This window comes from Arvicola amphibius, chromosome 4 (genome assembly GCF_903992535.2).
Source record: "Arvicola amphibius chromosome 4, mArvAmp1.2, whole genome shotgun sequence".
In the NCBI taxonomy this organism is placed as follows: Eukaryota; Metazoa; Chordata; class Mammalia; order Rodentia; family Cricetidae; genus Arvicola; species Arvicola amphibius.
In genome coordinates, this window is record NC_052050.1 from 71675083 (window position 1) to 71698326 (window position 23244).

The following is a 23244-nucleotide window of genomic DNA, read 5'->3' on the forward strand; positions in this document are numbered from 1 at the left end:
AATTTTTTAATTTATTTTATTTATTTTTATGAGTGAAATTACAACAAGGAGAGACAGTTTATGATTAAAGTTTCATTAGCCAATCACATGGGTGAATTTCAGTTCACTCTGATTTGCCAGTGCAGCATAGGAAATAAACATTCTTATTTGTGTGAAGCAAGAGGATCTGCACAAATGTTTATTCTTCTGTTTTTACTAAGCTCCTCCTGGATGGAGCTTTGCTAATAATAACAGTCTCCATCTGTCGTGTGACTCTTGTGCGGGGCTCACACCTCTTACTGAGGTGTATTTATCTACACAGTGTTGGGCACCAGATGCCCTCAAGCAAAAGTGACAGGGCAGAAATGGCTGTGAGAATACAGAAGTGTGTGGAGACTTTCACAGGGGTAAAGGATCCAGGAGTCACTGGAACGAAAATCAGGAATCCAATCAATATTTTCATGTGTGCTCTACACACTATTTTAAAGAGAACGAGGTGTCCTCAGGCATTTACACAATGTTGACGACTGTTTCCTACTAAAGTACAACTGAGCTCTTGCCACAATGATCTTCTGTCTCCAGAGAAGGAAAAGGAGAAGCCCTCTGAGCTCCACAAATAAGGTTGGTTTGCCAGGCATAGGTTATGTGTCAGTGTCCAAAGCAAGGCCAAAAGTAAACACTGATTGGAACTTGACTCTTATTTTCCCGTCATTCCCAGTAATCGGGAGGCTTAGATACATATGGTCCCTCCTTCTCTCCAAAAAGGTCTTCCTTATTAAGAAGAGCTATGGCATCATCTGCTGCAGTATCAATAAAAAGATTTTGCAAATAGTAAGACTTTTTGAAATAAAAACCAGCAGCAAATGGACCACCAAGAACTGCGGAAATGTTTCGGATATATTTCCATAGTTTTCTCCCGAAGGACACATCATCATCTTCTGCAAACAAATGGGGAAAACGAAGACGTACCCTGAATGCAGTCACAGACACGTTCAAATCTTTAGCAATCTCTTCCAATGAGGCATCATCCAGCCCGAAGTAAGACCTGAAGAGATTGAATGTTTCATTCAGATCCTCTAACTCATCCCTGATCATGCCAACAAATGGAATGGTGGCCAATGCTCCAGCCTTCAGGGCCTCTAGGAAGACTTTCTGCTTCAGGGAATCTCTCTTGAGGTTAATGGTGTCCTCAGTAACACTTCTCAAGGACACTGTGAAGACTTTGCGCTTGTGGGCTGGGAGATCATATAGGAGTTTGCTTTCCAGTTTTGGGAAGTCATACTTAGACGTATCAAAGTTAGAGACTAAGAAGACTGGAGGCTCACTGGAGAGAGCCTCCTTGAGATGACGTGAACATTCTTCTAGGATTTTCTCCCGTACATTCTTCTCATTGAAAGCTTTAGGTTTGCTTGTCTTCTCATTATATATGTCGCTATCTATCTTGGCTCGGACAAAGTAGAAATTCATCTCCATTTCTGAGATGGCTTTGGCTAGCTGGGCATCATTTTCTTTGAAGCGTGAACTAGAGATAATAATGAAGAAGTCATACTCATTAAACTTCATTTCTGTTAGGTACTTCTCTGGTGGAAAGGAAGTGGATCCAATGCCAGGCAGATCCCACACTACCACCTGGGGAAGCTTTGGGTGTGGGTAAGGAGTTCTCTCCTTGGTGGTTTCTGTTGCCCCAGTGAGGGCTACACCGTTTCCTTCATGCCCCACCCCTCTCAGGGCATTGATGAACGAGGACTTCCCCGACCCTGTCTCCCCTGTCACAGCAATGTTCAGGGAGGCATTCTCGATGTCTCTCAGTGCGTTGTCAATTACAGAAAGTGCTTCCTGGAGGTTTCTGTTCTCGATGTGGGATTTAATCAAGGTAATGGTTTCTTCAGAGAGGATTTGACTTTCCCTCTTAAAATTCTTAATGAATTCTTCAATGCTGGAGGCCAGAGACATGACTCTGTGTGGTAGAAGCTGAATGGAGCAGAAAAGAGAGAAATTGTAATTATTAATAAAGCAGGGTAAAGCCTTGGTGTTTGCTGGTTCAGTAAAGCAGGACCCTGACCCTGACCAACATCAGAGCCGGCGCTGTCTGTCTTCTCTTCTCGCTTTCGTTGCTGCTTCAACTGCTGCCCTGGTTATGAAGAAGCCTCTTGCTCACACTCCTAGGAATTATCTTGTTCTTCTTTGTCTAATTCAGTCTCCACTTACTCTATGTAGTTACCCACTGCAGCCTTTATTACCAATTTGAATTTCCATTTAAATGCCTTTATTTTCATTAAAATGAAACGCATACATGGTATCAACCCTGAAAGGACATGAAAGAAGTAACATTTCTCCTGGCTGGGTCCTCAACCTCACGTGAACACTTCACTGAGTTGCCTGTGGGATCTCAAGGCTTCTGGTCTCTTTGGATGGTTATTCTATTATGAGGACATGAGACCAGACAAGGGACGGGAAAGGCTGCATTGAAAAGAGATGTCCAACTAACTGTGGCTCCCCTTTCTTCTCTCAGCAGAGGCGGGACATGACATTCATGGTTGGGAGACACCTAAGTTAGGGACCCTGCTCCCTGGTGTTCAGATGCTCAGTTGGGTACATCTCTGTATTGTGTTCTCTTGGGTGACTAGGTCAGAAATCAAGACAACTGAGAATCAGAGCTTCCACCCCAGGCACTGAGAGAGACACCCTGGAGAACTACGACAAGCATTCTGCATAATGCTGACTAGATTTGTAAGGTCATAACATTTCTCAAAACCATGCTGGCTCAGAGACTCCACAAAAGACCAGGATTAACTTGGGAAAAGAGTGAGAACTATAGAAAAAGACTACTTTTGGAATCCTCTCATTTCATATTTATTTAATGATACATATACATATGCTGTCTGTGTGTGGAGGGATATTTGTATATTTATACACTTTAAATGACGTTATGCCATTGGCTGATAATGCCTTCCCTCTGAGTCATAGAGTAACAGAAACATCATTGTCAGGCATGAGAAACTTCTCTTGAGTTCGGGTCAGGAGAGTCCATGATACTCCTCAAACACCACAGTCTCCTGCTGTTGCCCTTGCTTGAGCCCCAGAATTTGAAGGGCGCTGTGCTGAAGACACAGCACATTCAGATAAAGGACGCATAGAAATCAAGCTTCATCTGAGCCAAAGTCTCCTCCCCGAGGCCCAGCTTCCCTAACATCAGAAGGAGCTGTGAGAGTTTCCAAAAGGGAAGAATGTTCCCTAATCCTGCCCAGCTGTGACTCCCATGAGCCACAGTGATGATCATCACACTGAGGTAACTAAAAATGCAGGGGTGGCATTTATGTGTTGGTGGTGACCCACACCTGTGCATCACGCTGGCTGAAGAAGAAGAAAATCATGCTTGGTAACTGAAAACCTAGCCAACCAGCGTGTGCTGCTAGTGAGGTCACAGATCTCAGAGTAGAATCCACTGTGGCCAATTTCCTATCCCAGCATATTCCTAACTGCTTTCCAAACCCTTTTCTTTATACCCACAGGTACACGGAGCTCTCTAACCACCAAAGATGCTTCTTCTCACAGCAGTGAGAGATCACTTCAGAAAGCACAGCTGGTCACAAAGCGGAGAACAGCTGACTTTGCGGTGCCCAGCCTCGGTTGATCACATAAGCCTTAAGCTAAGAGAGAGAAAACACTGAAGAAAGAGTGCAGAACACACAAGAATTGGAAGACCACACAGTCCGCTGCAAAGCTGTGAGTCTTCTGGATATGACCAAGATAACCATGAAACCTCAACACTGTGGCCTTTTGTAAAAGACACAAGTCTTGAACACTGAAACCAACAGTTGATGTGCCAAAGTAAATTTGGGAAATTGCATGGGTTGTCACACTTAGATGAAGAGTCACAAGTGGTAAAAAGCTGCAGAGAGGCAGAAGTAGTCTCACCCAGAAAGGAGCTCCCTAGTTGATCATTCAGTTCCAAATCTTCAGCCCTAATTCCTATCTGTCTGTCTGTCTATCTGACTCTATCTATCTATCTATCTATCTATCTATCTATCTATCTATCTATCTATCTATCATCTATCTATCATCTATCTATCTATCTATCATCTATCTATCTATCTATCTATCTATCTATCTATCTATCTATCTCTATCATCTCTTGATCATCTACCTGTATATCTATCTATACAAGCTGTACTAAAAGTGGCAGGTCGAGCGTATGTATTTGTTTTTTTTAAGAGATTTATCAGAGTAATAAAGAGAGAGCACACATCTGAAAGGGAATAGGAGGTCTGAAAGGGACTGCAGGGAGGAGAGGGAGCAGGATGCTCTTATATTGTAATAAACAAAAGGACCCTTGTTTCGTGGCAAACATTTAAATTAAATAAAATTAAAAATTAAAAAAGAAAGAAAGACTAGTGTTAGAGGCAAGGGCACTGAGGAGACCATCCTCCAAAACTGTAATTCACCACATCTAAGGACACTGCAGTGATGTCCCTAAGCCAGCCAGGGTTACATTGTAGGACATTGTCTCCAAATATTGATCAGAGCCTGCCTGACTAGCTGCCTGCTTCATGAGATTAACGCTTACATGTTAGTGCTGGTGGCTGTCAACCTTCCTGCATACCCACTACCTACCCATGAGGAGCTTCCCTGTGCCTCAGAGACTTCAGATCCCACAAATCCAATGCCTGCCAGGCCTCTTGCCCACCCACTGCCTGGCCTGTAAGACTTGCCAGCTCTCTACCCACCTATTCCCCAAGGGAAGTCAGCATTCCCACATTTGAGTCTTAGACATCCAAGTTCACCTGATTCCTGTTGACCACCCCATGTATCAGAGTCTTCAAAGCCCACCCAACTGCTTCCTATTACGAAATAAGTAAGGTAGGAAATATATACCAAAGAAAATCCAACCAGTGATCTAAGCCTATAGGAACACAAAAACTTGGTTATATGAAAACCCAAGACAGCTCGTCTTATCTAAAAAATACAAACTCTGAAGTAACGGTTTTCATGAGAATGACTTAGATAAAGTTCCAGATGAAGAATTCACATGGATGATGTAAATGTGATCCAAGAAAGATGATTCAAGCAATCATTTGAATTAAAGACAAGCCAACACAGGGCTTGAAAATAAAATTCAATAATGAGAAATGCTGAGCCAAATCTTGACTTAAATGAAGCTGGAGATGAAAAATGCATTAAAGCAAATGCTCAGAGCGAAGAATCACCATCAGAGTGGATCATATAGAGGAGAGAATATCAGAAATTGAAGACTATATAGACAAATGGAAAGACTTGGTCAGAAAAGACAATAAAAATTGAAAAGCCCATGAGCAGAACATGTGTGACCTTTGGAACACCATGAAACACATCGGCAGAGAAGGAGCACAACTCCATCCCAGCGGCATAGAAAATATTCTCAACCAATCCTAGCAAGAATGTCTCCAAATTTAGGGAGAGGAATGTACATCCAGACAGATACAAAGGCATATAGATCTCCAGATACAAAGGGCAGAAAAAGAAACTCCTGAAGTCATATCACAGTTAAACCCAAGTGGTCTGCAAACTGCCAGAGAGAAACAACAGGAAGTGTAAAGATGGAACCATCAGAATAACAACTGACTGACAGCAGCATACTCCTGAAAGCCAGGGGGCTCAACTGCTCTGCCAGACACTGTGGATGGTTGTTTCTCATCTGGGATTTTATTTCCATGGGGTACAACATAGACTCCAAGAGCATCTGGGTATCCCAGCCTGCAGTCTTTCTCCAAGCTCGACTTCTTCAGAAGACCAGCTAGGTCCACACAAGCAGGTGGAAGGAAGGGCTGCTGCTTCTCTGCTTCGGGATGCTCTGTGGCAAAGATGGCACAGAAGGATGCTACTGTGCCTGCTCCCTGAGTGAAATCCCAAGCTCTCCTGCCCCGGACTCAGTGCTCCCCTCCTCACGCTATCACACACGTAGGGCTATTGGCCAAGCTGAACTTAAAACCCTTCACTCACCTCAGCAGTGGTGACCTTGATCTGGGGGCAGTGGCGCCTCTGGGAAAGCTCTCCTCTTAGGAGAGGTCTGTGCACTGCAGCAAGGGCAGTTGTCTTGGAACGCTCTAGAACTGGAGTTCAGACTCGGGATGTTCGGGAAGAAAAGAGGTCAGGTGTGGTGTTCTGTGTCCTGGGAAGAACTGAATAAAGAAAAGAGGAACACAGGAATGAACAGCCAGATCTTCCCCAAGCTACCTTTTGTTCCTGGTCCACACACAGCCCTTGCTGTCTACAATTTCCTCATTAGGTATGAACTCTGGTTATACAAACCACCCTCAAGGAAGGGACTGCACTCAGAGTTGGTTTCAGTTTCCATTCCTAGAAATGGATGGTTTGCATGAAACAATGGGGTGTACCTTCCAGATCGATCAAGCTGTTTTAGGTTGGACTTACTAAGCCTGTGGTGTGGCCATTATAGCAGAGTTAGTGGTAGAGATTCCCATTGGAGATTGGTAGCGCAGCTGTGGGCACCGACTGAGGAAGCTATCCTTCTCTCATGGGTCCCGGGTCATTTAGAGATTTACCAGCCTGAGTTAACACTTAGGTTTCAATAGATTAGAGGCTTTTAACTAGAAATACATGGGCCAGAAAGAAACCAGAGAGAATTCTCTAGGTAAGGCCCTGGCTATTGTTAGCAAAAGGATTATAAAGGAAAAAAACTCACAAAGTTATAATTTTGGGGAACCAAATTAACTCACATCCTGTCTGGGTGTGGGCAAAGGTTGATCTTGTAACAGACATCCTGCAGATGCTCCAGCTATCCAAGCAAGCAAGAGTCTCAGACAAAATCAGACCTTAGCAGTTAGCCTGTTTAATCTGTGACCCACTACCTTGATTTTTTTTACATTATTGATTTTTATTGAGCGCTACATTTTTCTCTGCTCCCCTCACGGCCTCTCTGCTCCCTTTTAAACCTCCTCCAAGGTCCCCAGACTCCAGATATACTCAGAAGAGCTTGTCTCTTTCTACATACCATGTAGATTAGATTTTGCATGTCTCTCTTAGGGTCCTCATTGTTGTCTCAGTTCTCCGGGATTGTGATTTGTAGGCTGGTTTTCTTTGGTTTCTTTGGTTTATGATTAAAAACCATTTATGAGTGAGTACATGTGATAATTACTTTTCTGTGTCTGAGTTACCTCACTCAATGTGATGTTTTCTAGATCCATCTATTTTCCTGCAAAATTCAAGATGTCGTTTTTTTTTCTTCTGTGTAGTACTCCACTGTGTAAATGCACCACATTTTCCTTATCCATTCTTTGGTTGAGGGGCATTTAGGCTGTTTCCAGGTTTTGGCTATGACAAACAATGCTGCTATGAACATGGTTGAGCACATGTCCTTGTTGCATGATTGAAGATCCTTTGGATATATACCCAAAAGTGGTATTACTGGGTCTTGAAGAAGGTTGTTTCCTAATTTTCTGAGAAATCGCCACACTGACATCCAGAGAGCCTGTACCAGTTTGCATTCCAAACAGCAATGCAGAAGTGTTCCCTTTTCCCCACAACCTCTCCAGCATAAGTTTTCATCAGTGTTTTTGATCTTGGCCATCCTTACGGGTGTAAGATGAAATCTCAGAGTTGTTTTGATTTGCATTTCTCTGATGACTAAGGATGTTGAACATTTCCCTAAGGGTCTTTCTGCAATTTTAGATTTCTCTGTTGAGAGCTCTCTGTTTAGGTCTGTACTCCAAGTTTTTATTAGATTATTTGTTCTTTTGATGACCGATTTCTTGATTTCTTTGTATATTTTGAAGATCAGACCTCTGTCTGATGTGGGATTGGTAAAGATCATTCCCCACTTTCTCTTCTATAAAGTTAAGTGTGGCTGGCTTTATGAAGAGGTCTTTGATCCATTTGGACTTAAGTTTTGTGCATGGTGATAGATATGTGTCTGTTTTCATTCTTCTACATGCTGATATCCAGTTATGCCAGCACCATTTGTTAAATGTTTTCCTTTTTCCATTTGATATTTTTTGTCAAAAATCAGGTGTTCGAAGGTGTGTGGATTAATATTTGGGTCTTCTATTCAGTTCCATTAATCCTCCTGTCTGTTCTTATGCCAGTATCAGGCTGTTTTCAGTACTGTAGCTCTGTAGCAGACTTTGAAGTCAGGGATTGTGATGCCTCCAAAAGTTCTTTCATTGTACAGGATTGTTTTGACTATCTTGGGTTTTTGCTTTTTCATATGAAGTTGAGTACCATTCTTTCGAGGTCTTTGAAGTATTTTGCTGGGGTTTTGAAAGGCATTGCATTGAATCTGTAGACTGCTTTTGGTAAGATTGCCATTTTTACTATGATAATTCTGTCTACCCAAGAGCATGGGAGATCTCTTCACTTTCTGGTGTCTTCTGCAATTTCTTTCTTCAAAAATTTAAAGTTATTTTATACAGATTTTTTACTTGTTTGGTTAGAGTTACTCTGAGATATTTTATGCTATTTGTGGCTATTGTGAAGGATGTTGATTCTCTGATTTCTTCCCCAGCCCTTTTATCATCTGTGGACAGGAGGGCTACTGATTTTTTTGAGTTGATCTTGTATCCTGCTACATTGCTGAAACTGTTCATGAGTTGTAGACGTTTCTTGGTAGAATTTTTGTGATCGCTTATGTAAACTATCATATCATCAGCAAACAGTGAAAGTTTGACTTCTTAATTTCCAATTTGTATCCCCTTGATCTCCTTTTGGTGTCTTATGGCTCTAGCTAGGACCTCAAGAACTATATTAAATAGATATGGAGATAGTGGACAGCCTTGTCTTGTTCCTGATTCCAGTGGAATTGCTGGGAGTTTCAATCCATTTAGTTTGATGTTGGCTGTTGGCTTACTGTATATTGCCTTTACTATGTTTAGGTATGTTCCTTGTATCTTTGCTCTCCACAAAATTTAGTCACTAAGGGATGCTGTATTTTTTGAAAGCTTTTTCAGCATCTAATGAGATAATCAAGTGATATTTATTTTTCAGTTTGTTTATATGGTGGATTACGTTGACATATTTTTGTATGTTGAACCATCCCTGTATCTCTGGAATGAAGCCAACTTGATCATGGTGGATGATGTTTCTGATGTGTTCTTGGATTCGATTTGCCAGTATTTTATTTAGTATTTTTGCAGCAATGGTGATGAGTGAGATTGGTCTGTAATTCTCTTTCTTAGTAATGTCTTTCTGTGGTTTGGGTATTAGGGTAATTGTAGCCTCATAAAGAGTTTGGCAATGTTCCTTTTGTTTCTATTGTGTGGAACAATTTGAGGAGTATGGTATTAGTTCTTCTTTGAAAATCTTGCATAATTCTGAGCTGAAACCATCTGGTTCTGGGCTTTTTTTTGGTTGGGAGAATTTTGATGACTGTTTCTATTTCTTTAGCAGTTAGCTCTATTTAATTTGCCTATCTAGTTGTGGTTTAACTTTGGTAAGTGGTATTTATCCAGAAATTTTTCATTTCCTTTAAGTTTTCCAATTTTGTGGAGTACAAGTTTTTGAAATATGACCTGATAATCCTCTGTTTTTTTCTCCAAGTCTGTTGTTTTGTCCCCCTTTTCATTTCTGATTTTGTTAATTTAGATATTTTCTTTCTGCCCTTTGGTTAATTTGGATAAAGTTTTTTCTATTTTCTTTTTTATTTTCTCTAAGAACCAACTCTTTGTCTCATTGATTCTTTGTATTGTTTTCTTTGTTTCCATTTTGTTGATTTCAGCTCTCAATTTGATTATTTCTCACTCTCTAGTTCTTCTGGGTGAGTTTGCTTCTTTTTGTTCCAAAGTTTTCAAATGTTCTGTTAATTCACAAGTGCTATGAACTTTCTTCTTAACACTGCTTTCATTGTGTTCCATAAAGTTGGGTATGTTGTGTGATCATTTTCATCGAATTTTAGAAAGTCTTTAATTTCTTCCATTATTTCTTCCTTGAGCCATTGATGATTCAGGGCATTGTTCAATTTCCATGCAAATCACTTTTTAAAAAACGAATAACTTAACAGCTCCAGAAAGTGTTTGTATTGTAGCCACCTGACAGGATACATTCAAGGTAGGAGCAACTGCCTCATGGTTTATACAAGCTAAAAACACTTTTGCTTTTACATGCTTAACATAGTAAATTCATCCTCCAAACACAACGTTCACCATCATACTTCAAAGCCAGCAAGCCCTGCCGGTTAGATGTGGACAGACCATCCTAAAGGCCTCTGTCACTGAGGCCTTGTCCACTGTGTTTGCTGTCTCTATCTACTTGCTTGTTTGCTGTAATCTCACCTATTGGCTGTCTTCAAACAAGAAAACAGGAGCAAGGAAGGATGTCTGGTCAGAACCCATTGCCCTGCACCATGTGTCTCAGTGTGGAAGTGTGTCTGATGCAGGTGATGGGGGAGATCACAGTCTCCTAACAGCCTGGAGTCAGCTGAGCAGACAGCAAACTTCTGACTGTAATCACAGACCGGGTGTTCTGGCCTTGTCATGGAAGAAGCAACAATCATGTGATGTTCCTAACAGGGAATGGAGGAGGATTTTCCAGACAAGAGTGATGTGGTGAGCATGGGGAAGGATCCGTGTTGTTTTCCAAGGGTTAGGACAGCATAGGACAGTTAGGACAGTCATAGCCATTGTCCTCAAGGAGGAGACTGGCAAATTCTCCCAGGACAGTGACGAGAAAAGAGGGGACAGCAGAACAGAGCCAGTCCCATGTTCAATTTGAGCTTGTGCACATTTCTTTCAGGTTCATGCTTTGGGAAACCAAAGGCTGCTTCTGTGTCCTGCTTCCTTTATGTCATGGTGCTAAGTGGACGCCTGGGAACACAAGGGTTAGGGGGAGAGATTCAGAGCTTTGTATCTCGGTGAGTCCAGCACCCCAGCTCAGGGATTCAAGAGCTACATCTCCACATATCTCACAGTCAGTATTGTTTGCCACTTTATGCTCCTGGGTAGAGACCCTCTTTGGTAGAGCAGAATATAACAAACTGGGCATCAGACAACTAGCAGTTTGCTAGGCAGGAAGGACGTCATCAATGGACATAGTGTGCAGACACAGAGGACAGCCAGAGACACCCATTCTGTCCTTGAAGCTGTGATTTGTCACAAATCTTTGGGTGTTACAGTCCAGAGTTGTGTCTCCTTAGTGGGCCCAGGCCTGCGGGTTACTTGTGCACAGTTAATTGCTTAGAGGCAGTGTGTGTGGGGTCTTCTCTCTGTGGAAGGAAAGTGGGACAGCTGTGTGTTTAAAGTCCTCACCTTCCCTCGTTTACAAAGATATTTTATAGCTGACTGGTGCCCTGCTCCCTTCACCCAGTGCTCTCTGAGTTGAAAAAGTACGTGTCTGTCTTGCACACGTTTGAGGTTTAGTTTGTTATGCACACATGGTGTGCTACAGTTCTGGGTTTTCAGCGTCACTGAAGCCTCTCATGTTCTGGAATGTTCTGACTCAAGTCCAGATTCCTACTATTTGTTTGCTTCTTTTCTTCCTTTCTTTTCATAATTCCCCCCCCCCTTATTAGGTGGTACTGCAAAAATAGGTTTTAATTTCTTCATACTTACATTTTACCTCATTAGATATAAGAAGCCAGCCTTCATTTTGTGTTTTATGAATGAAAACTAAAAACCAGAGCACAGAAATATCCATTCATAAGAACATATGTGTAGGACAAAAGGGGCGACTGGAGCAGGAAACCAACCAATCACTGAGCACCCTGACTCTGAACCCAGAGTCAGAGAAAGAAGCACACCCTGTATTTGAGACCTGGGCCAGGGAGAGAAACATCTTTATCCCTGAACCCAGGACTAAAGGTATGTGTCCTCGCTCTGAAACTAGTGTCAAAGAAACACACTTTGTCCCTAGAGTCAGAGCCAGTGAAAGAAATGTGCCCTGGTCCTAAGATTAGAGTCAAAAAGCTAAAAAGGACCAGTGAAAGAAACACAGTTTGACCATGAAGTCAGAGCCATCTCTGCCCCTGACCAGCTAAACTAACCAATCCCTGAGCAGAGAAAAACTAACCAATCCCCCTTCTCTCTGGAAAAAGTCCAACCCTAACATTATATCATTATATGCATACATATGTATGTAAAGGATGGAGAATAAAAAGTAAAGATACTCATGTTGATTAGAGAGATAAATTTTACATGGAAACCTGGCCAGGCCGTACCACCCAGATGCACTAACCATTAGTAGAGCGAGCTGAAGCCGTATTTAGATGACACTAAATTCTGAGTGAGGAGGCACACTGGACAAACTTCCATATTGTGAATTACACAGCCAAGTCATTGGAGAAGATCCTACATCACCAAAGAAGAGAGGCTTCTTGCTCCAGGCTGTTTGGATACAAGTTACAGCATCAATTCCTCTATAGATGTCTCAGAAAGAGAATAAGCTATGGATACAAGAGTATTATGGTTGGAATCTGAAATGAGTTCCACAGGCTCCTGTATTTCACTCTGTGGATCCTGGGGCAGGGCTGTTAGTAGGTCTGGAGCCCAGGACTGTGAATTCCCTGCCTCGTGTCCTCTAGCTCTGTCTGCTTCTTCTCTATCGTCCCCCAGACGGCCTTGTGCTTGGATGGACCCCACCTCTTCTGCCACCTACCACCTCTGGAAAGTGACCTGCAGTTCTCCGACTCTGAGACAAAGCAGACCTTCCTCCCTTGTGTTGTTTTGTCGGGTGTGTGGGTCACCACACACAGAAGTCACTAATGTCAGGGTGGTGTGGACACGGACAGAGCTGACAGAGGACACGGGCCTTGACCACTGCCTCTGGTTTTCTGTAGGATTCCAACACTGGCCTAACATGTGCTTTATTTTCTGCCCCTGGGATGCCATGCCTGCCTCTCTCCTCTTCTGGTGGGAAAGCCATCAGTATGGAAATTCCACAGGGGCTTTAACCAAGAGTCCAGTCAGGTGTCCACCGAGTTTCTTCTCTGTGGCTGTGGCAAAATGTCCTGCAAAGCAGTGCAAGGCAGCTAGGGCTTCTCTCAGCTCACAGTTCAGGGTTGCACTGCCCGCAGTGGGGAGGTGATGGAGGAGTGTTTATGTGTTACTTTCATTATTAATAAAGAAAACTGCCTTGGCCCTTTAAGAGAAAATTAGGTAGGTGGAGTAGACAGAACAGAATTGTGGGAACAAGGAAGTAGAGTGGGGGAGACGCTTCAGGCATTCGCCATAGTGAGTCTCCATGCTGCTGCTCTCCGAGATGGACGCAGGTTAAGATCTCTCCTGGTAAGCCACAACTCGTGGTGCTACCCAGATTACTAAATATGGGTTAAAGGAAGATGTGAGAATTAACCAATAAGAGGCTGAAACTATGGGCCAGGCAGTGTTTTAAAAGAATACAGTTTCCGTGTAATTATTTTGGGTAAAGCTAGCCGGTTGCTGGGAACTGGGCAGCAGGAACACGGCCCCGCCGCTTCACACTACAGATTGGCGCTCCAACGTGGTGACTAAATCCACTTAAAAACCTTGCCCGCTTGGGATCGGAAAGAAAGTTCTCTGAGACCATGCCAATGGCTCACTGCTCCCTTCCTGCACCTGGGCAGATGGCAGAATCAGGCTTAGGCGAGCGGGACAGCATTTGCGGATTCCTGCCGCCATAGAGAGAGAGGTGTTTTCAGACTGCTCGGTGCTCTGCGCGTCAGATTCGGCTGTGACTTGGATTAAAAGAGTTTCTGTGCTGCACGCTCAGTATCAAAATTAAACTGCTGAGTGCAGCTCCAATGTGGACTGCTGTGTACCTGTAACTGTGTGCAGCTCAGGGACACCAAATGACTGAGGCAGGAGTGGCTTTGGCTCTGCTCCGCCATGCTGAACTGTACTGATCTCAGGCAGGATCTATCGTAATTACCACAATAACAGCGCAGTTAAGGTTTAGATTTGGCTGTAAACAGGCAGTACCGTATTACCTCTACCTGGCGCAACTTAAGATTTTAAGAAGTGGTTAACCTTTTAAGAAGTGCTCCTGGATAGTAAAAAATTACAGATTCACAATAGAAAAGATTCAGACATAGAAGGCCTTTAAATGGCTCACGTAGGCTTAAAAGAGAGAAAAAAAATATAGAAAATAAAGTTAATGCCTTAAAAAGAAAAGGTTAAAGTCTTTAAAGAGACAGAGTACAGATAGTTATAGATTAAAAGAAGTAAAGTGATAGAGTAAAAATAAGCCACGTAAAAATAGAAAATTCACAGAGAGTCTGGATTATGTATTTTGTTGTGTTTTCTTTGATTTTTTTGACTGTAAAGGAGCTAAGTACAGAGAGACATTTCATTATATGGGCTGCCAGGCTAGATCAGAATGGACATCTTAACGGTATGACTTCAGGATTTGGATCTAAGAACATGATGCTTTGGAAAAGAGTTTCTTCTTTTGTTTTCACCGAGGACGAGACTCTGTGGATTGCTTCTATCCCAATATGGTATGATAGACCACGCCCTCCTGAAAGGTTGCTGTGAACATCTTCAAAAAATTACTTCACTCAACTGCCAACTGAGAGGAACCTAGCACACAGGTTACACCATGAAAGACCTAAATAACAGCGCCCCCATTCAGCAGGAAGCAGTTTGGAGAGAAAAAACTGCGCCCATTTTCCCAAATATTGCTTATAAATGTTCTTTTACATTTAAAGGGGGATATGATATAGATATGAATAATTTGCATTGGTATGGATTTTAAGGTCAATTTGTTATATGTATATGTATTTCTGATTTTGATTAAGCTATTGTGATTGTAGTTCATTTTAAAAACTGTAATGTATAATTAGGAAATATGGGTTGTTAATGGATAATCATTGATAATAGTTAAGCTTGTAGTCATGTTATTAGATTTTCTAGATATGTAGAGATATATTTCAGTTAGATAGACATTCTTCATATCTTTCAAAGACTGCAGAATATGGCATTTAATGTTTTAATAACTTAGGGTTTTTCATGACAATGAGACACGTCTGCTCCTGGCAGCACCAATCTACTTCAAGAGGAAGATGGGCATCGAAGAGGCTACTTATGGAGTTTGTTAGCCATTTGGGCAAGAAACTGCTCTTGCCTGGACTGTTGCATAAACTGAACACAAGGAACCCACAGAAAGAGGACTGCTGAACTTGCCTAAAGGTGAGATGGCCTTTCGGGGTTCCTGATTCATGAAAGAGTCTGCGAGACGTTCTGCAGGACACAGCAGAAAGTGACTGAACTGTCTTTGGAATTTCCTGCTTCATGGAAATGTCTGCTCGATACTTATGGGCCTGAAGCCCAAAGATGGATGCCCCAACGGTACAGAGGAACTTTGGGTGACTGTCCAGGCAGCGAGTTGTCTCTGTCATTTCTAGAGTTTTATAAGTTACTTATTTCTTGTTTACTTAGGTAGCATTATATCCTTCTGGAGTCTTTGATGGAGTTGAAGAATAAATAGATAGTTATAGCTTTCCTTAGTTATGATAAAAGATAAAATAGATTTAAATATTGTAACTGTAATACTTGCTTGATAACTGTTTTGTTACATGTAATTTTACTATGTTAAAGTTAAAGCCTTTCTTTTTTGTTTAAACAGAAAAAGGGGAAATGATGGAGGAGTGTTTATGTGTTACTTTCATTATTAATAAAGAAAACTGCCTTGGCCCTTTAAGAGAAAATTAGGTAGGTGGAGTAGACAGAACAGAATTGTGGGAACAAGGAAGTAGAGTGGGGGAGACGCTTCAGGCATTCGCCATAGTGAGTCTCCATGCTGCTGCTCTCCGAGATGGACGCAGGTTAAGATCTCTCCTGGTAAGCCACAACTCGTGGTGCTACCCAGATTACTAAATATGGGTTAAAGGAAGATGTGAGAATTAACCAATAAGAGGCTGAAACTATGGGCCAGGCAGTGTTTTAAAAGAATACAGTTTCCGTGTAATTATTTTGGGTAAAGCTAGCCGGTTGCTGGGAACTGGGCGGCGGGAACACGGCCCCGCCGCTTCACACTACAGGGAGGTTCCAGTAGTACGGGCCTGAGAGAGCTGGGCCTGTTGCAAACACAGTCAGGGGTAAAACAAATTCATGTTCAACGACCCTTGCCCACTTTATGCAGTCTAGAATCCCTTGCTTTGGGAGGAGGGTCCTGCTTCCAATTAAGGTGGTCTTTTAATGTCAGTGATATATAACATAACAAGATAAAATCAAATAATCCAAATAATTTCTCATAGGAAATTCTCAGAGAGCCATCTCACACTCAGTTCTAAGTTCTGTCAGACCACCAGAAAATGCATAATAGACACAAATGGTCAACAGGGTAGTGGGACGAACAAGTTGTCAACAGCTCCACGGCCTGGCCCTGTTGAAATGAGAACAAGGACCAGCAGTGGTTCTGCGACTTTTGAGAAAAGCAGTGAAGCAGATTTTTCAAATTTATTTTATTTATTTTTATGAGTGAAATTACAACAAGGAGAGACAGTTTATAATTAAAGTTTCAGTTGTCAATCACATGGGTGAATTTCAGTTCACTCTGATTTGCCAGTGCAGGATAGGAAATAGATATCCTTATTTGTGTGAAGCAAGAGGACCGCACAAATGTTTATTCTTCTGTTTTTACTAAGCTCCTCCTGGATGGAGCTTTGCTAATAATAACAGTCTCTATCTGTTGTGTGACTCTTGTGCGGGGCTCACACCTCTTACTGAGGTGTATTTATCTACACAGTGTTGGGCACCAGATGCCCTCAAGCAAAAGTGACAGGGCAGAAATGGCTGTGAGAATGCAGAAGTGTGTGGAGACTTTCACAGGGGTAAAGGATCCAGGATTCACTAGAACAAAAATCAGGAATCCAATCAATATTTTCATGTGTGCTCTACACACTATTTTAAAGAAAACGAGGTGTCCTCAGGCATTTACACAATGTTGATGACTGTTTCCTACTAAAGTACAACTGAGCTCTTGCCAAGTGATCTCCAGGGGAGGAAAAGGAGGAGCCCTCTGAGCTCCACAGAAAAGGTTCATGTGTCAGTGTCCAAAGCAAGGCCAAGAGGAAACACTGATTGGAACTTGACTCTCATTTTCCCATCATTCCCAGTAATCGGGAGGCTTAGATACATAGGGTCCCTCCTTCTCTTCAAAAAGACTTTCCTTATTAAGAAGAGCTATGGCATCATTTGCTGCAGCATCAATAAAAAGATTTTGCAAATAGTAAGACTTTTTGAAATAAAAACCAGCAGCAAGTGGACCACCAGTAACTGAGGAAATAATCTGGATATATTTCCATAGTTTTCTCCCGAAGGACACATCATCATCTTCTGCAAACAAATGGGGAAAACGAAGACGTACCCTGAATGCAGTCACAGACACGTTCAAATCTTTAGCAATCTCTTCCAATGAGGCATCATCCAGCCCGAAGTAAGACCTGAAGAGATTGAATGTTTCATTCAGATCCTCTAACTCATCCCTGATCATGCCAACAAATGGAATGGTGGCCAATGCTCCAGCCTTCAGGGCCTCTAGGAAGACTTTCTGCTTCAGGGAATCTCTCTTGAGGTTAATGGTGGCCTCAGTAACACTGTTCAAGGACAGCATGAAGACATGGCGCTTGTGGGCTGGGAGATCATATAGGAGTTTGCTTTCCAGTTTTGGGAAGTCATACTTAGACGTATCAAAGTTAGAGACTAAGAAGACTGGAGGCTCACTGGAGAGAGCCTCCTTGAGATGACGTGAACATTCTTCTAGGATTTTCTCCCGTACATTCTCCTCATTGAAAGCTTTAGGTTTGCTTGTCTTCTCATTATATATGTCGCTATCTATCTTGGCTCGGACAAAGTAGAAATTCATGTTCATCCTTGCGATGGCTTTGGCTAGCTGGGCATCATTTTCTTTGAAGCGTGAACTAGAGATGATAATGAAGAAGTCATATTCACCAAATTTCATTTCTGTTAGGTAGTTTTCTGGTGGAAAGGAAGTGGATCCAATGCCAGGCAGGTCCCACACTGTCACCTGGGGAAGCTTTGGGTGTGGGTATGGAGTCCTCTCCATGGTGGTTTCTGTCGCCCCAGTGCAGGCTGAACCTTCTTCTTCATGCCCCACCCCTCTCAGGGCATTAATGAACGAGGACTTTCCCGACCCTGTCTCCCCTGTCACAGCAATGTTCAGGGAGGCATTCTCGATGTCTCTCAGTGCTTTCTCAATTACAGAAAGTGCTTCCTGGAGGTTTCTGTTCTCGATGTGGGATTTAATCAAGGTAATGGTTTCTTCAGAGAGGATTTGGCTTTCCCTTTTAAAATTCTTAAAGAATTCATCAATGCTGGAGGCCCAAGACATGACTCTGTATGGTAGAGGCTGAATGGAGCAGAGAGGAGAGAAATTGTAATCATTAATTAAAGCAGGGCAAAGCCTTAGTGTTTGCTGGTTCAGTAAAGCAGGACTCTGACCCTGACCCACATCAGAGCTGGCGCTGACTGTCTTCTCTTCTCTTGGTTGCTGCTCTGGTTGCTGCTGCAATTGCTGCCCTGGATATGAAGAGTACTCTTGCTCACACTTTACTTGCTTCTAGGAATATCCTTACACTCTTTGTTCCAATTCAGATTTCACTTACTCTGTGTAGTTACCCATTGGAGCTTTTATTATCTCCTTGAAGTTTCCTTTAAATTCCTATATTTTCATTAAATGGCACTCATACATGTTGTCAACCATAAAAGGACATGAAAAAAGCAACATTTCTCCTAGTAGGGTCCTCAACCTTTTGTGAACCCTTTACTCAATTGCCTGTAGGACCTCAAGGCTTCCGGTCTCTTTGCATGGTTATTCTATAATAAGGAAATAATACCAGATAAAGGATGGAAAAGACTGAATGAAAAGATATGGCCAACTAACTGTAATTTCCCTTTCTTCTCTCAGCAGAGGTGGGACATGACCTCCATGGTTGGCAGACTCCTGAGTGAGGGACCCTGCTTCCTGGTGTTCAGATGCTCAGTTGTGTGTGTCACTATTTTGTGTTCTCTGGTTAGGTCAGAAATCAAGACAAAGTAAGAATCAGAACTTCCATGGTGTAGGAGTTCCTTCCGTTTGTGTATTGCTTTAATTGGTTAATGAATAAAGAAGCTGCCTTGGCCTTTTGATAGGGCAGTATTTAGGTAGGCAGAAAAAACAGAACGGAATGCTGGGAGGAAGAAGGGCAGAGGCAGAGGGATGCATGGATCCTCTGCCTGAGACAGACGCTGGTTAGAATCTTTCCAGGTAAGCCACTGCCACATGGTGATACACAGATTACTAGAAATGGGTTAAACTGAGATGTAAGAGTTAGCCAATAACAAGGTAGAGCTAGTGGGCCAAGTAGTGTTTTAATTAATACAGTTTCTGTGTGGTTATTTTGGAGCTAAGCTAGCTGGGCAGCCAGGATGAACAAGTGTGCTCTCTCCCTACAACACTTCCACACCAGGCACTGAGAAGGACATCCTGGGAGAACTCTGGGAACCATCCTGAATAATGCTGACAGATTTGTAAGGTCATAACATTTCTCTAAATCATACTTTCTCAGAGACTCCAGAAAATACCAGGATTAACTTGGGGAAAGAGCGAAACCTATAGAAAAAGACTACTTTTAGAATGTTACAATTTCATATTTACCTAAATTTCTACACTTTAAATGATGTTATGCCATTGGCTGATAATGCCTCCCCTATAATTCATAAAGTAATAGAAACATCATTGTCAGGCATGAGAAACTTTTCTTGAGTTGTGAGTCAGGAGAGTCCATGATACTCCTCAAACAGCACAGGCTCCTGCTGTTTCCCTTGCTTGCGCCCCAGAATTGGAAGGGTGGTGTGCTGAAGACACAGCATACTTCAGATAATGGGCGCATAGAAATCAAGCTGCATCTGAGCCAAAGTCTCCTCCCCAAGGCCCAGCTTCCCTAACATCAGAAGGAGCTGTGAGAGTTTCCAAGGGAGGAAAATGTTCCCTAATCCTGCCCAGCTGTGATTCCCGTGAGCCACAATGATGATCATCACACTGAAGTAACTAAAGATGCAGGGGTGGCATTTATGTGTTGGTGGTGACCCACATTTGTCTAATTGTTTATTAGGATGACTGAACAAAAGGAAAATCATGCCTGGTAACTGAGAATCTAACCAACCACCGTGTGCTGCTAGTGAGGTCACAGATCTCAGAGGAGAATCCACTGTGGCCACTTTCCTATCCCAGAATATTCCGAACTGCTTTCCAAACCCTTTTCTTTATACCCACAGGTACACGGAGCTCTCTAACCACCAAAGATGCTTCTTCTCACAGCAGTGAGAGATCACTTCAGAAAGCACAGCTGGTCACAAAGCAGAGAACAGCTGCCTTTGCGGTGCCCAGCCTCGGTTGATGGCACAAGCCTTAACCTAAGAGAGAGAGAACACTGAGGAGGAGGGTGCAGACGACACAAGAATAGGAAGACCACACGGTCTGCTGCAAGGCTGAGTCTTCTGGATATGAACAAGATACCCATGAAACCTCAACACTGTGGCCTTTTACACAGACATGAACACTGGCACCAACAGTTGACGTGCCACAGTGGGTGTGGGAAATTGCATGGGTTGTCACACTTAGATGAAGAGTCACAAGTGGTAAAAAGCTGCAGACAGGTGGTAGTCTCACCTACAGATGAGCTCGGTAACTGATTATTCAATTCTAAATGTTCAGCCCTAAAACCTGTCTGCTATCTATCTATCTAGATTCAATTGTATACCTATATATATACAAGCCATACTAAATGCAGTAGGTTGAGTTTATGTATTTTTTCATAGATATGTCACAGTAATAAAAAATTAAAGACCATACGTTTGAAAGGGAATAGGAGGTATGGAAGGAACGTCAGGGAGGTGGAGAGAGGATTGATGTACTTATATTGTAATAAACTAAAGGACCCTTGCTCCATGACATACATTTAAGTTAAATAAAATTCAAAATTAAAAGAAAGAAAGACTACTGAGGAGGCAATGAGAGCCATGGGGAGACCATACTCCAAGGAACGTAATTCACAGCTACTACCTAAGAACATTACACTGATTGAAGTACCTAAGTCAGGCAGTGCTACATTGTAGGATATTGTCTCTAAAACGCTGATCAGAGAAAACATGCCCAGCTCCCTAATAATGATGGTCACTATCAATCTTCCTGTCTACACACTCCATGAGGTGATTCCCTGTCCCTCAGAGACTTCAGGTCTCCCAACTCCATTGCGTTCTAGGCCTCTTGCCCACCCATTGCCTGGTCTGTCAGACTTGCCAGCTGTCTACTCACCTACTTACCCAGGGAGGTCAGCATTCCCCATTTTGAGTCTTAGCCATCCAAGTTCACCTGACCCCTGTTGACCACCCCATGTATCAGAACCTTCAAAGCCCACCAACTGATTCCTACCATAAAATAAGTAAGGCATTAAATATATACCAAAAAATCCAACCAGTGATCTAAGAAAATACAAACACAAAAACTTGGTTATATAAAAACCCGAGTCAGCTTGTCTCCTCCAAAAACTATAAACCACCGAGTAATGGACTTCATGAGAATGACTTAGATAAAGTTCCAGATGAAGAATTAAAAAGAATGATGTAAATGTGATCAAAAAATAGGGACTCAAACAATTAGTTGAATGAAAGATAGGTCAACATAGGGTATGAAAATAAAATTCAATAATGAGAAATATTGAGGAAAGTCTTGACTTAAATAAAGCTAGAGATGATACATTAAGCCAACTTCTCAGAGCAAAGACTCACCATCAGAGTGTATCATATAGAGAAGAAAATATCAGGAATTGAAGACTATGTAGACGATTGGGAAGATGTGATCAGGGAAGACCATAAAAATTGAAAAATCTATGAGCAGACCACAGGTGACCTTTGGAACACCATGAAACACATCCACATAGAAGGAGCAGAACTCCATTCCAACTACATAGAAAGTATTCTCAACCAATCCTAGCAAGAATGTCCTCAAATGTAGGGACAGAAACACACATCCAGACAGATACAGAAGCTTAAAGAGCTCCAGATACACAGGACAGAAAAAGAAACTCCCGAAGTCATATTACAGTTAAAACCCGAACATATACATAAGTGGTCTGCAAACTGGGAGAGAACCAGCAAGAAGTGTAAAGGTGGGGCCATCAGAATAACAGCTGACTGACAGCAGGGAAATCTTTGAAAGCCAGAGGGCTCAACCTGATCTGCCAGAGATTGTGGTTGTTTCTAATATGGGATTTTATCTCCATGGGGTAAATGAGCATCATAGAGCAGAGACTCCAAGAGCATCTGGGTATCCCCGCCTGCTGTCTTCCTCCAAGCTCGACTGATTCAGAAGACCAGCTAGGTCCACACAAGCAGGTGGAAGGAAGGGCTGCTGCTTCTCTGCTTCGGGATGCTCTGTGGCACAGATGGCACAGAAGGATGCTACTGTGCCTGCTCCCTGAGTGAAATCCCAAGCTCTCCTGCCCCGGACTCAGTGCTCCCCTCCTCACGCTATCACACACGTAGGGCTATTGGCCAAGCTGAACTTAGAACCCTTCACTCACCTCAGCAGTGGTGACCTTGATCTGAGGGCAGTGGCGCCTCTGGGAAAGCTCTCCTCTTAGGAGAGGTCTGTGCACTGCAGCAAGGGCAGTTCCCTCAGAACGATCTAGAACTGGAATTCAGACTCAGGATGTTCGGGAAGAAAAGAGGTGAAGTTTGGAGTTCTATGTCCTAGGAACTGCATGGAGAAAAGAGAACTTGGGATGCACAACCAGATCTCCCCGACCCAAGTTACTTTACCATTCCTGTTCTACACACCGCCCTTGCTGTCTACAGTTTCCTGGCTGGATATGAGCTCTATTTATACAAACCATCTCCACTTGGAAGGGGCTACAGTCAGAGCTAGTTTCAGTTTCTATTCCAAGAAATGGATAGTTTGCAGGAAACAACTGGGAGGCCCTTTAGAGAAGGTCTCAGATAGGTCAAGCTGTTTTAGGTTGTCTTACTAAGTCTGTGGCGTGGTCATGATAGCACAGTTCATGGGAGAGACTTTAGGTCTGACTCTCTGGCTTCCCCATTGGAGACTGCTAACGCAGGTGTGGGTGCCTAGCCCTGGGCAAGCTACCCTTCTGCTGTGGGTCTCGGGGTTTTAGAGATTTACCAGCCTACTTAAGGTTTGGTTATAATTAATTAGAGGCTTTTAATTAAATAGACACCAGCCAGGAAGAAACCATGAGTGTTCTTTAGGAAAGGCCCTGGCTGTTGTTAGCCAAAGGATTATAAAGGAACAAATTACAAAGTTAGGATTTGGGGGAGCCAAATTAACTCAAATCCTGTCTGGGTG

General features: G+C 42.6%; 2 protein-coding genes across 2 annotated transcripts in view; one reads left to right on the forward strand and one right to left on the reverse strand.

The window, feature by feature from the left end:
* On the reverse strand, positions 1-22763 carry LOC119811504. The gene is made up of 4 exons (XM_042054892.1): positions 22463-22763; positions 16992-18249; positions 5586-5809; positions 1-1950 (listed from the first exon to the last, which is right to left on the reverse strand). Exons 2-4 carry the CDS (start codon positions 18229-18231, stop codon positions 688-690), a joined length of 2727 nt encoding a protein of 908 aa, XP_041910826.1. The 5' UTR covers positions 18232-18249; positions 22463-22763; the 3' UTR covers positions 1-687.
* Positions 1-23244, forward strand: part of LOC119812843 (T-cell-specific guanine nucleotide triphosphate-binding protein 2-like) — a 113626-nt gene that overhangs the window by 51164 nt on the left and 39218 nt on the right. The gene's annotated exons all lie outside the window — the stretch shown is intronic.

Coding starts and splice junctions, on each gene's coding strand:
- LOC119811504 (XM_042054892.1), bottom strand. CDS start 18,231: ATGTCTTGGGCCTCCAGCATTGATGAATTCTTTAAGAATTTTAAAAGG. Junction 5,810..16,991: donor TAAGCCTCCCGATTACTGGG/AATGATGGGAAA, acceptor TCTTTGCCACAG/AGCATCCCGAAGCAGAGAAG. Junction 1,951..5,585: donor GCTTTCAGGAGTATGCTGCT/GTCAGTCAGTTG, acceptor TGCTCCATTCAG/CTTCTACCACACAGAGTCAT.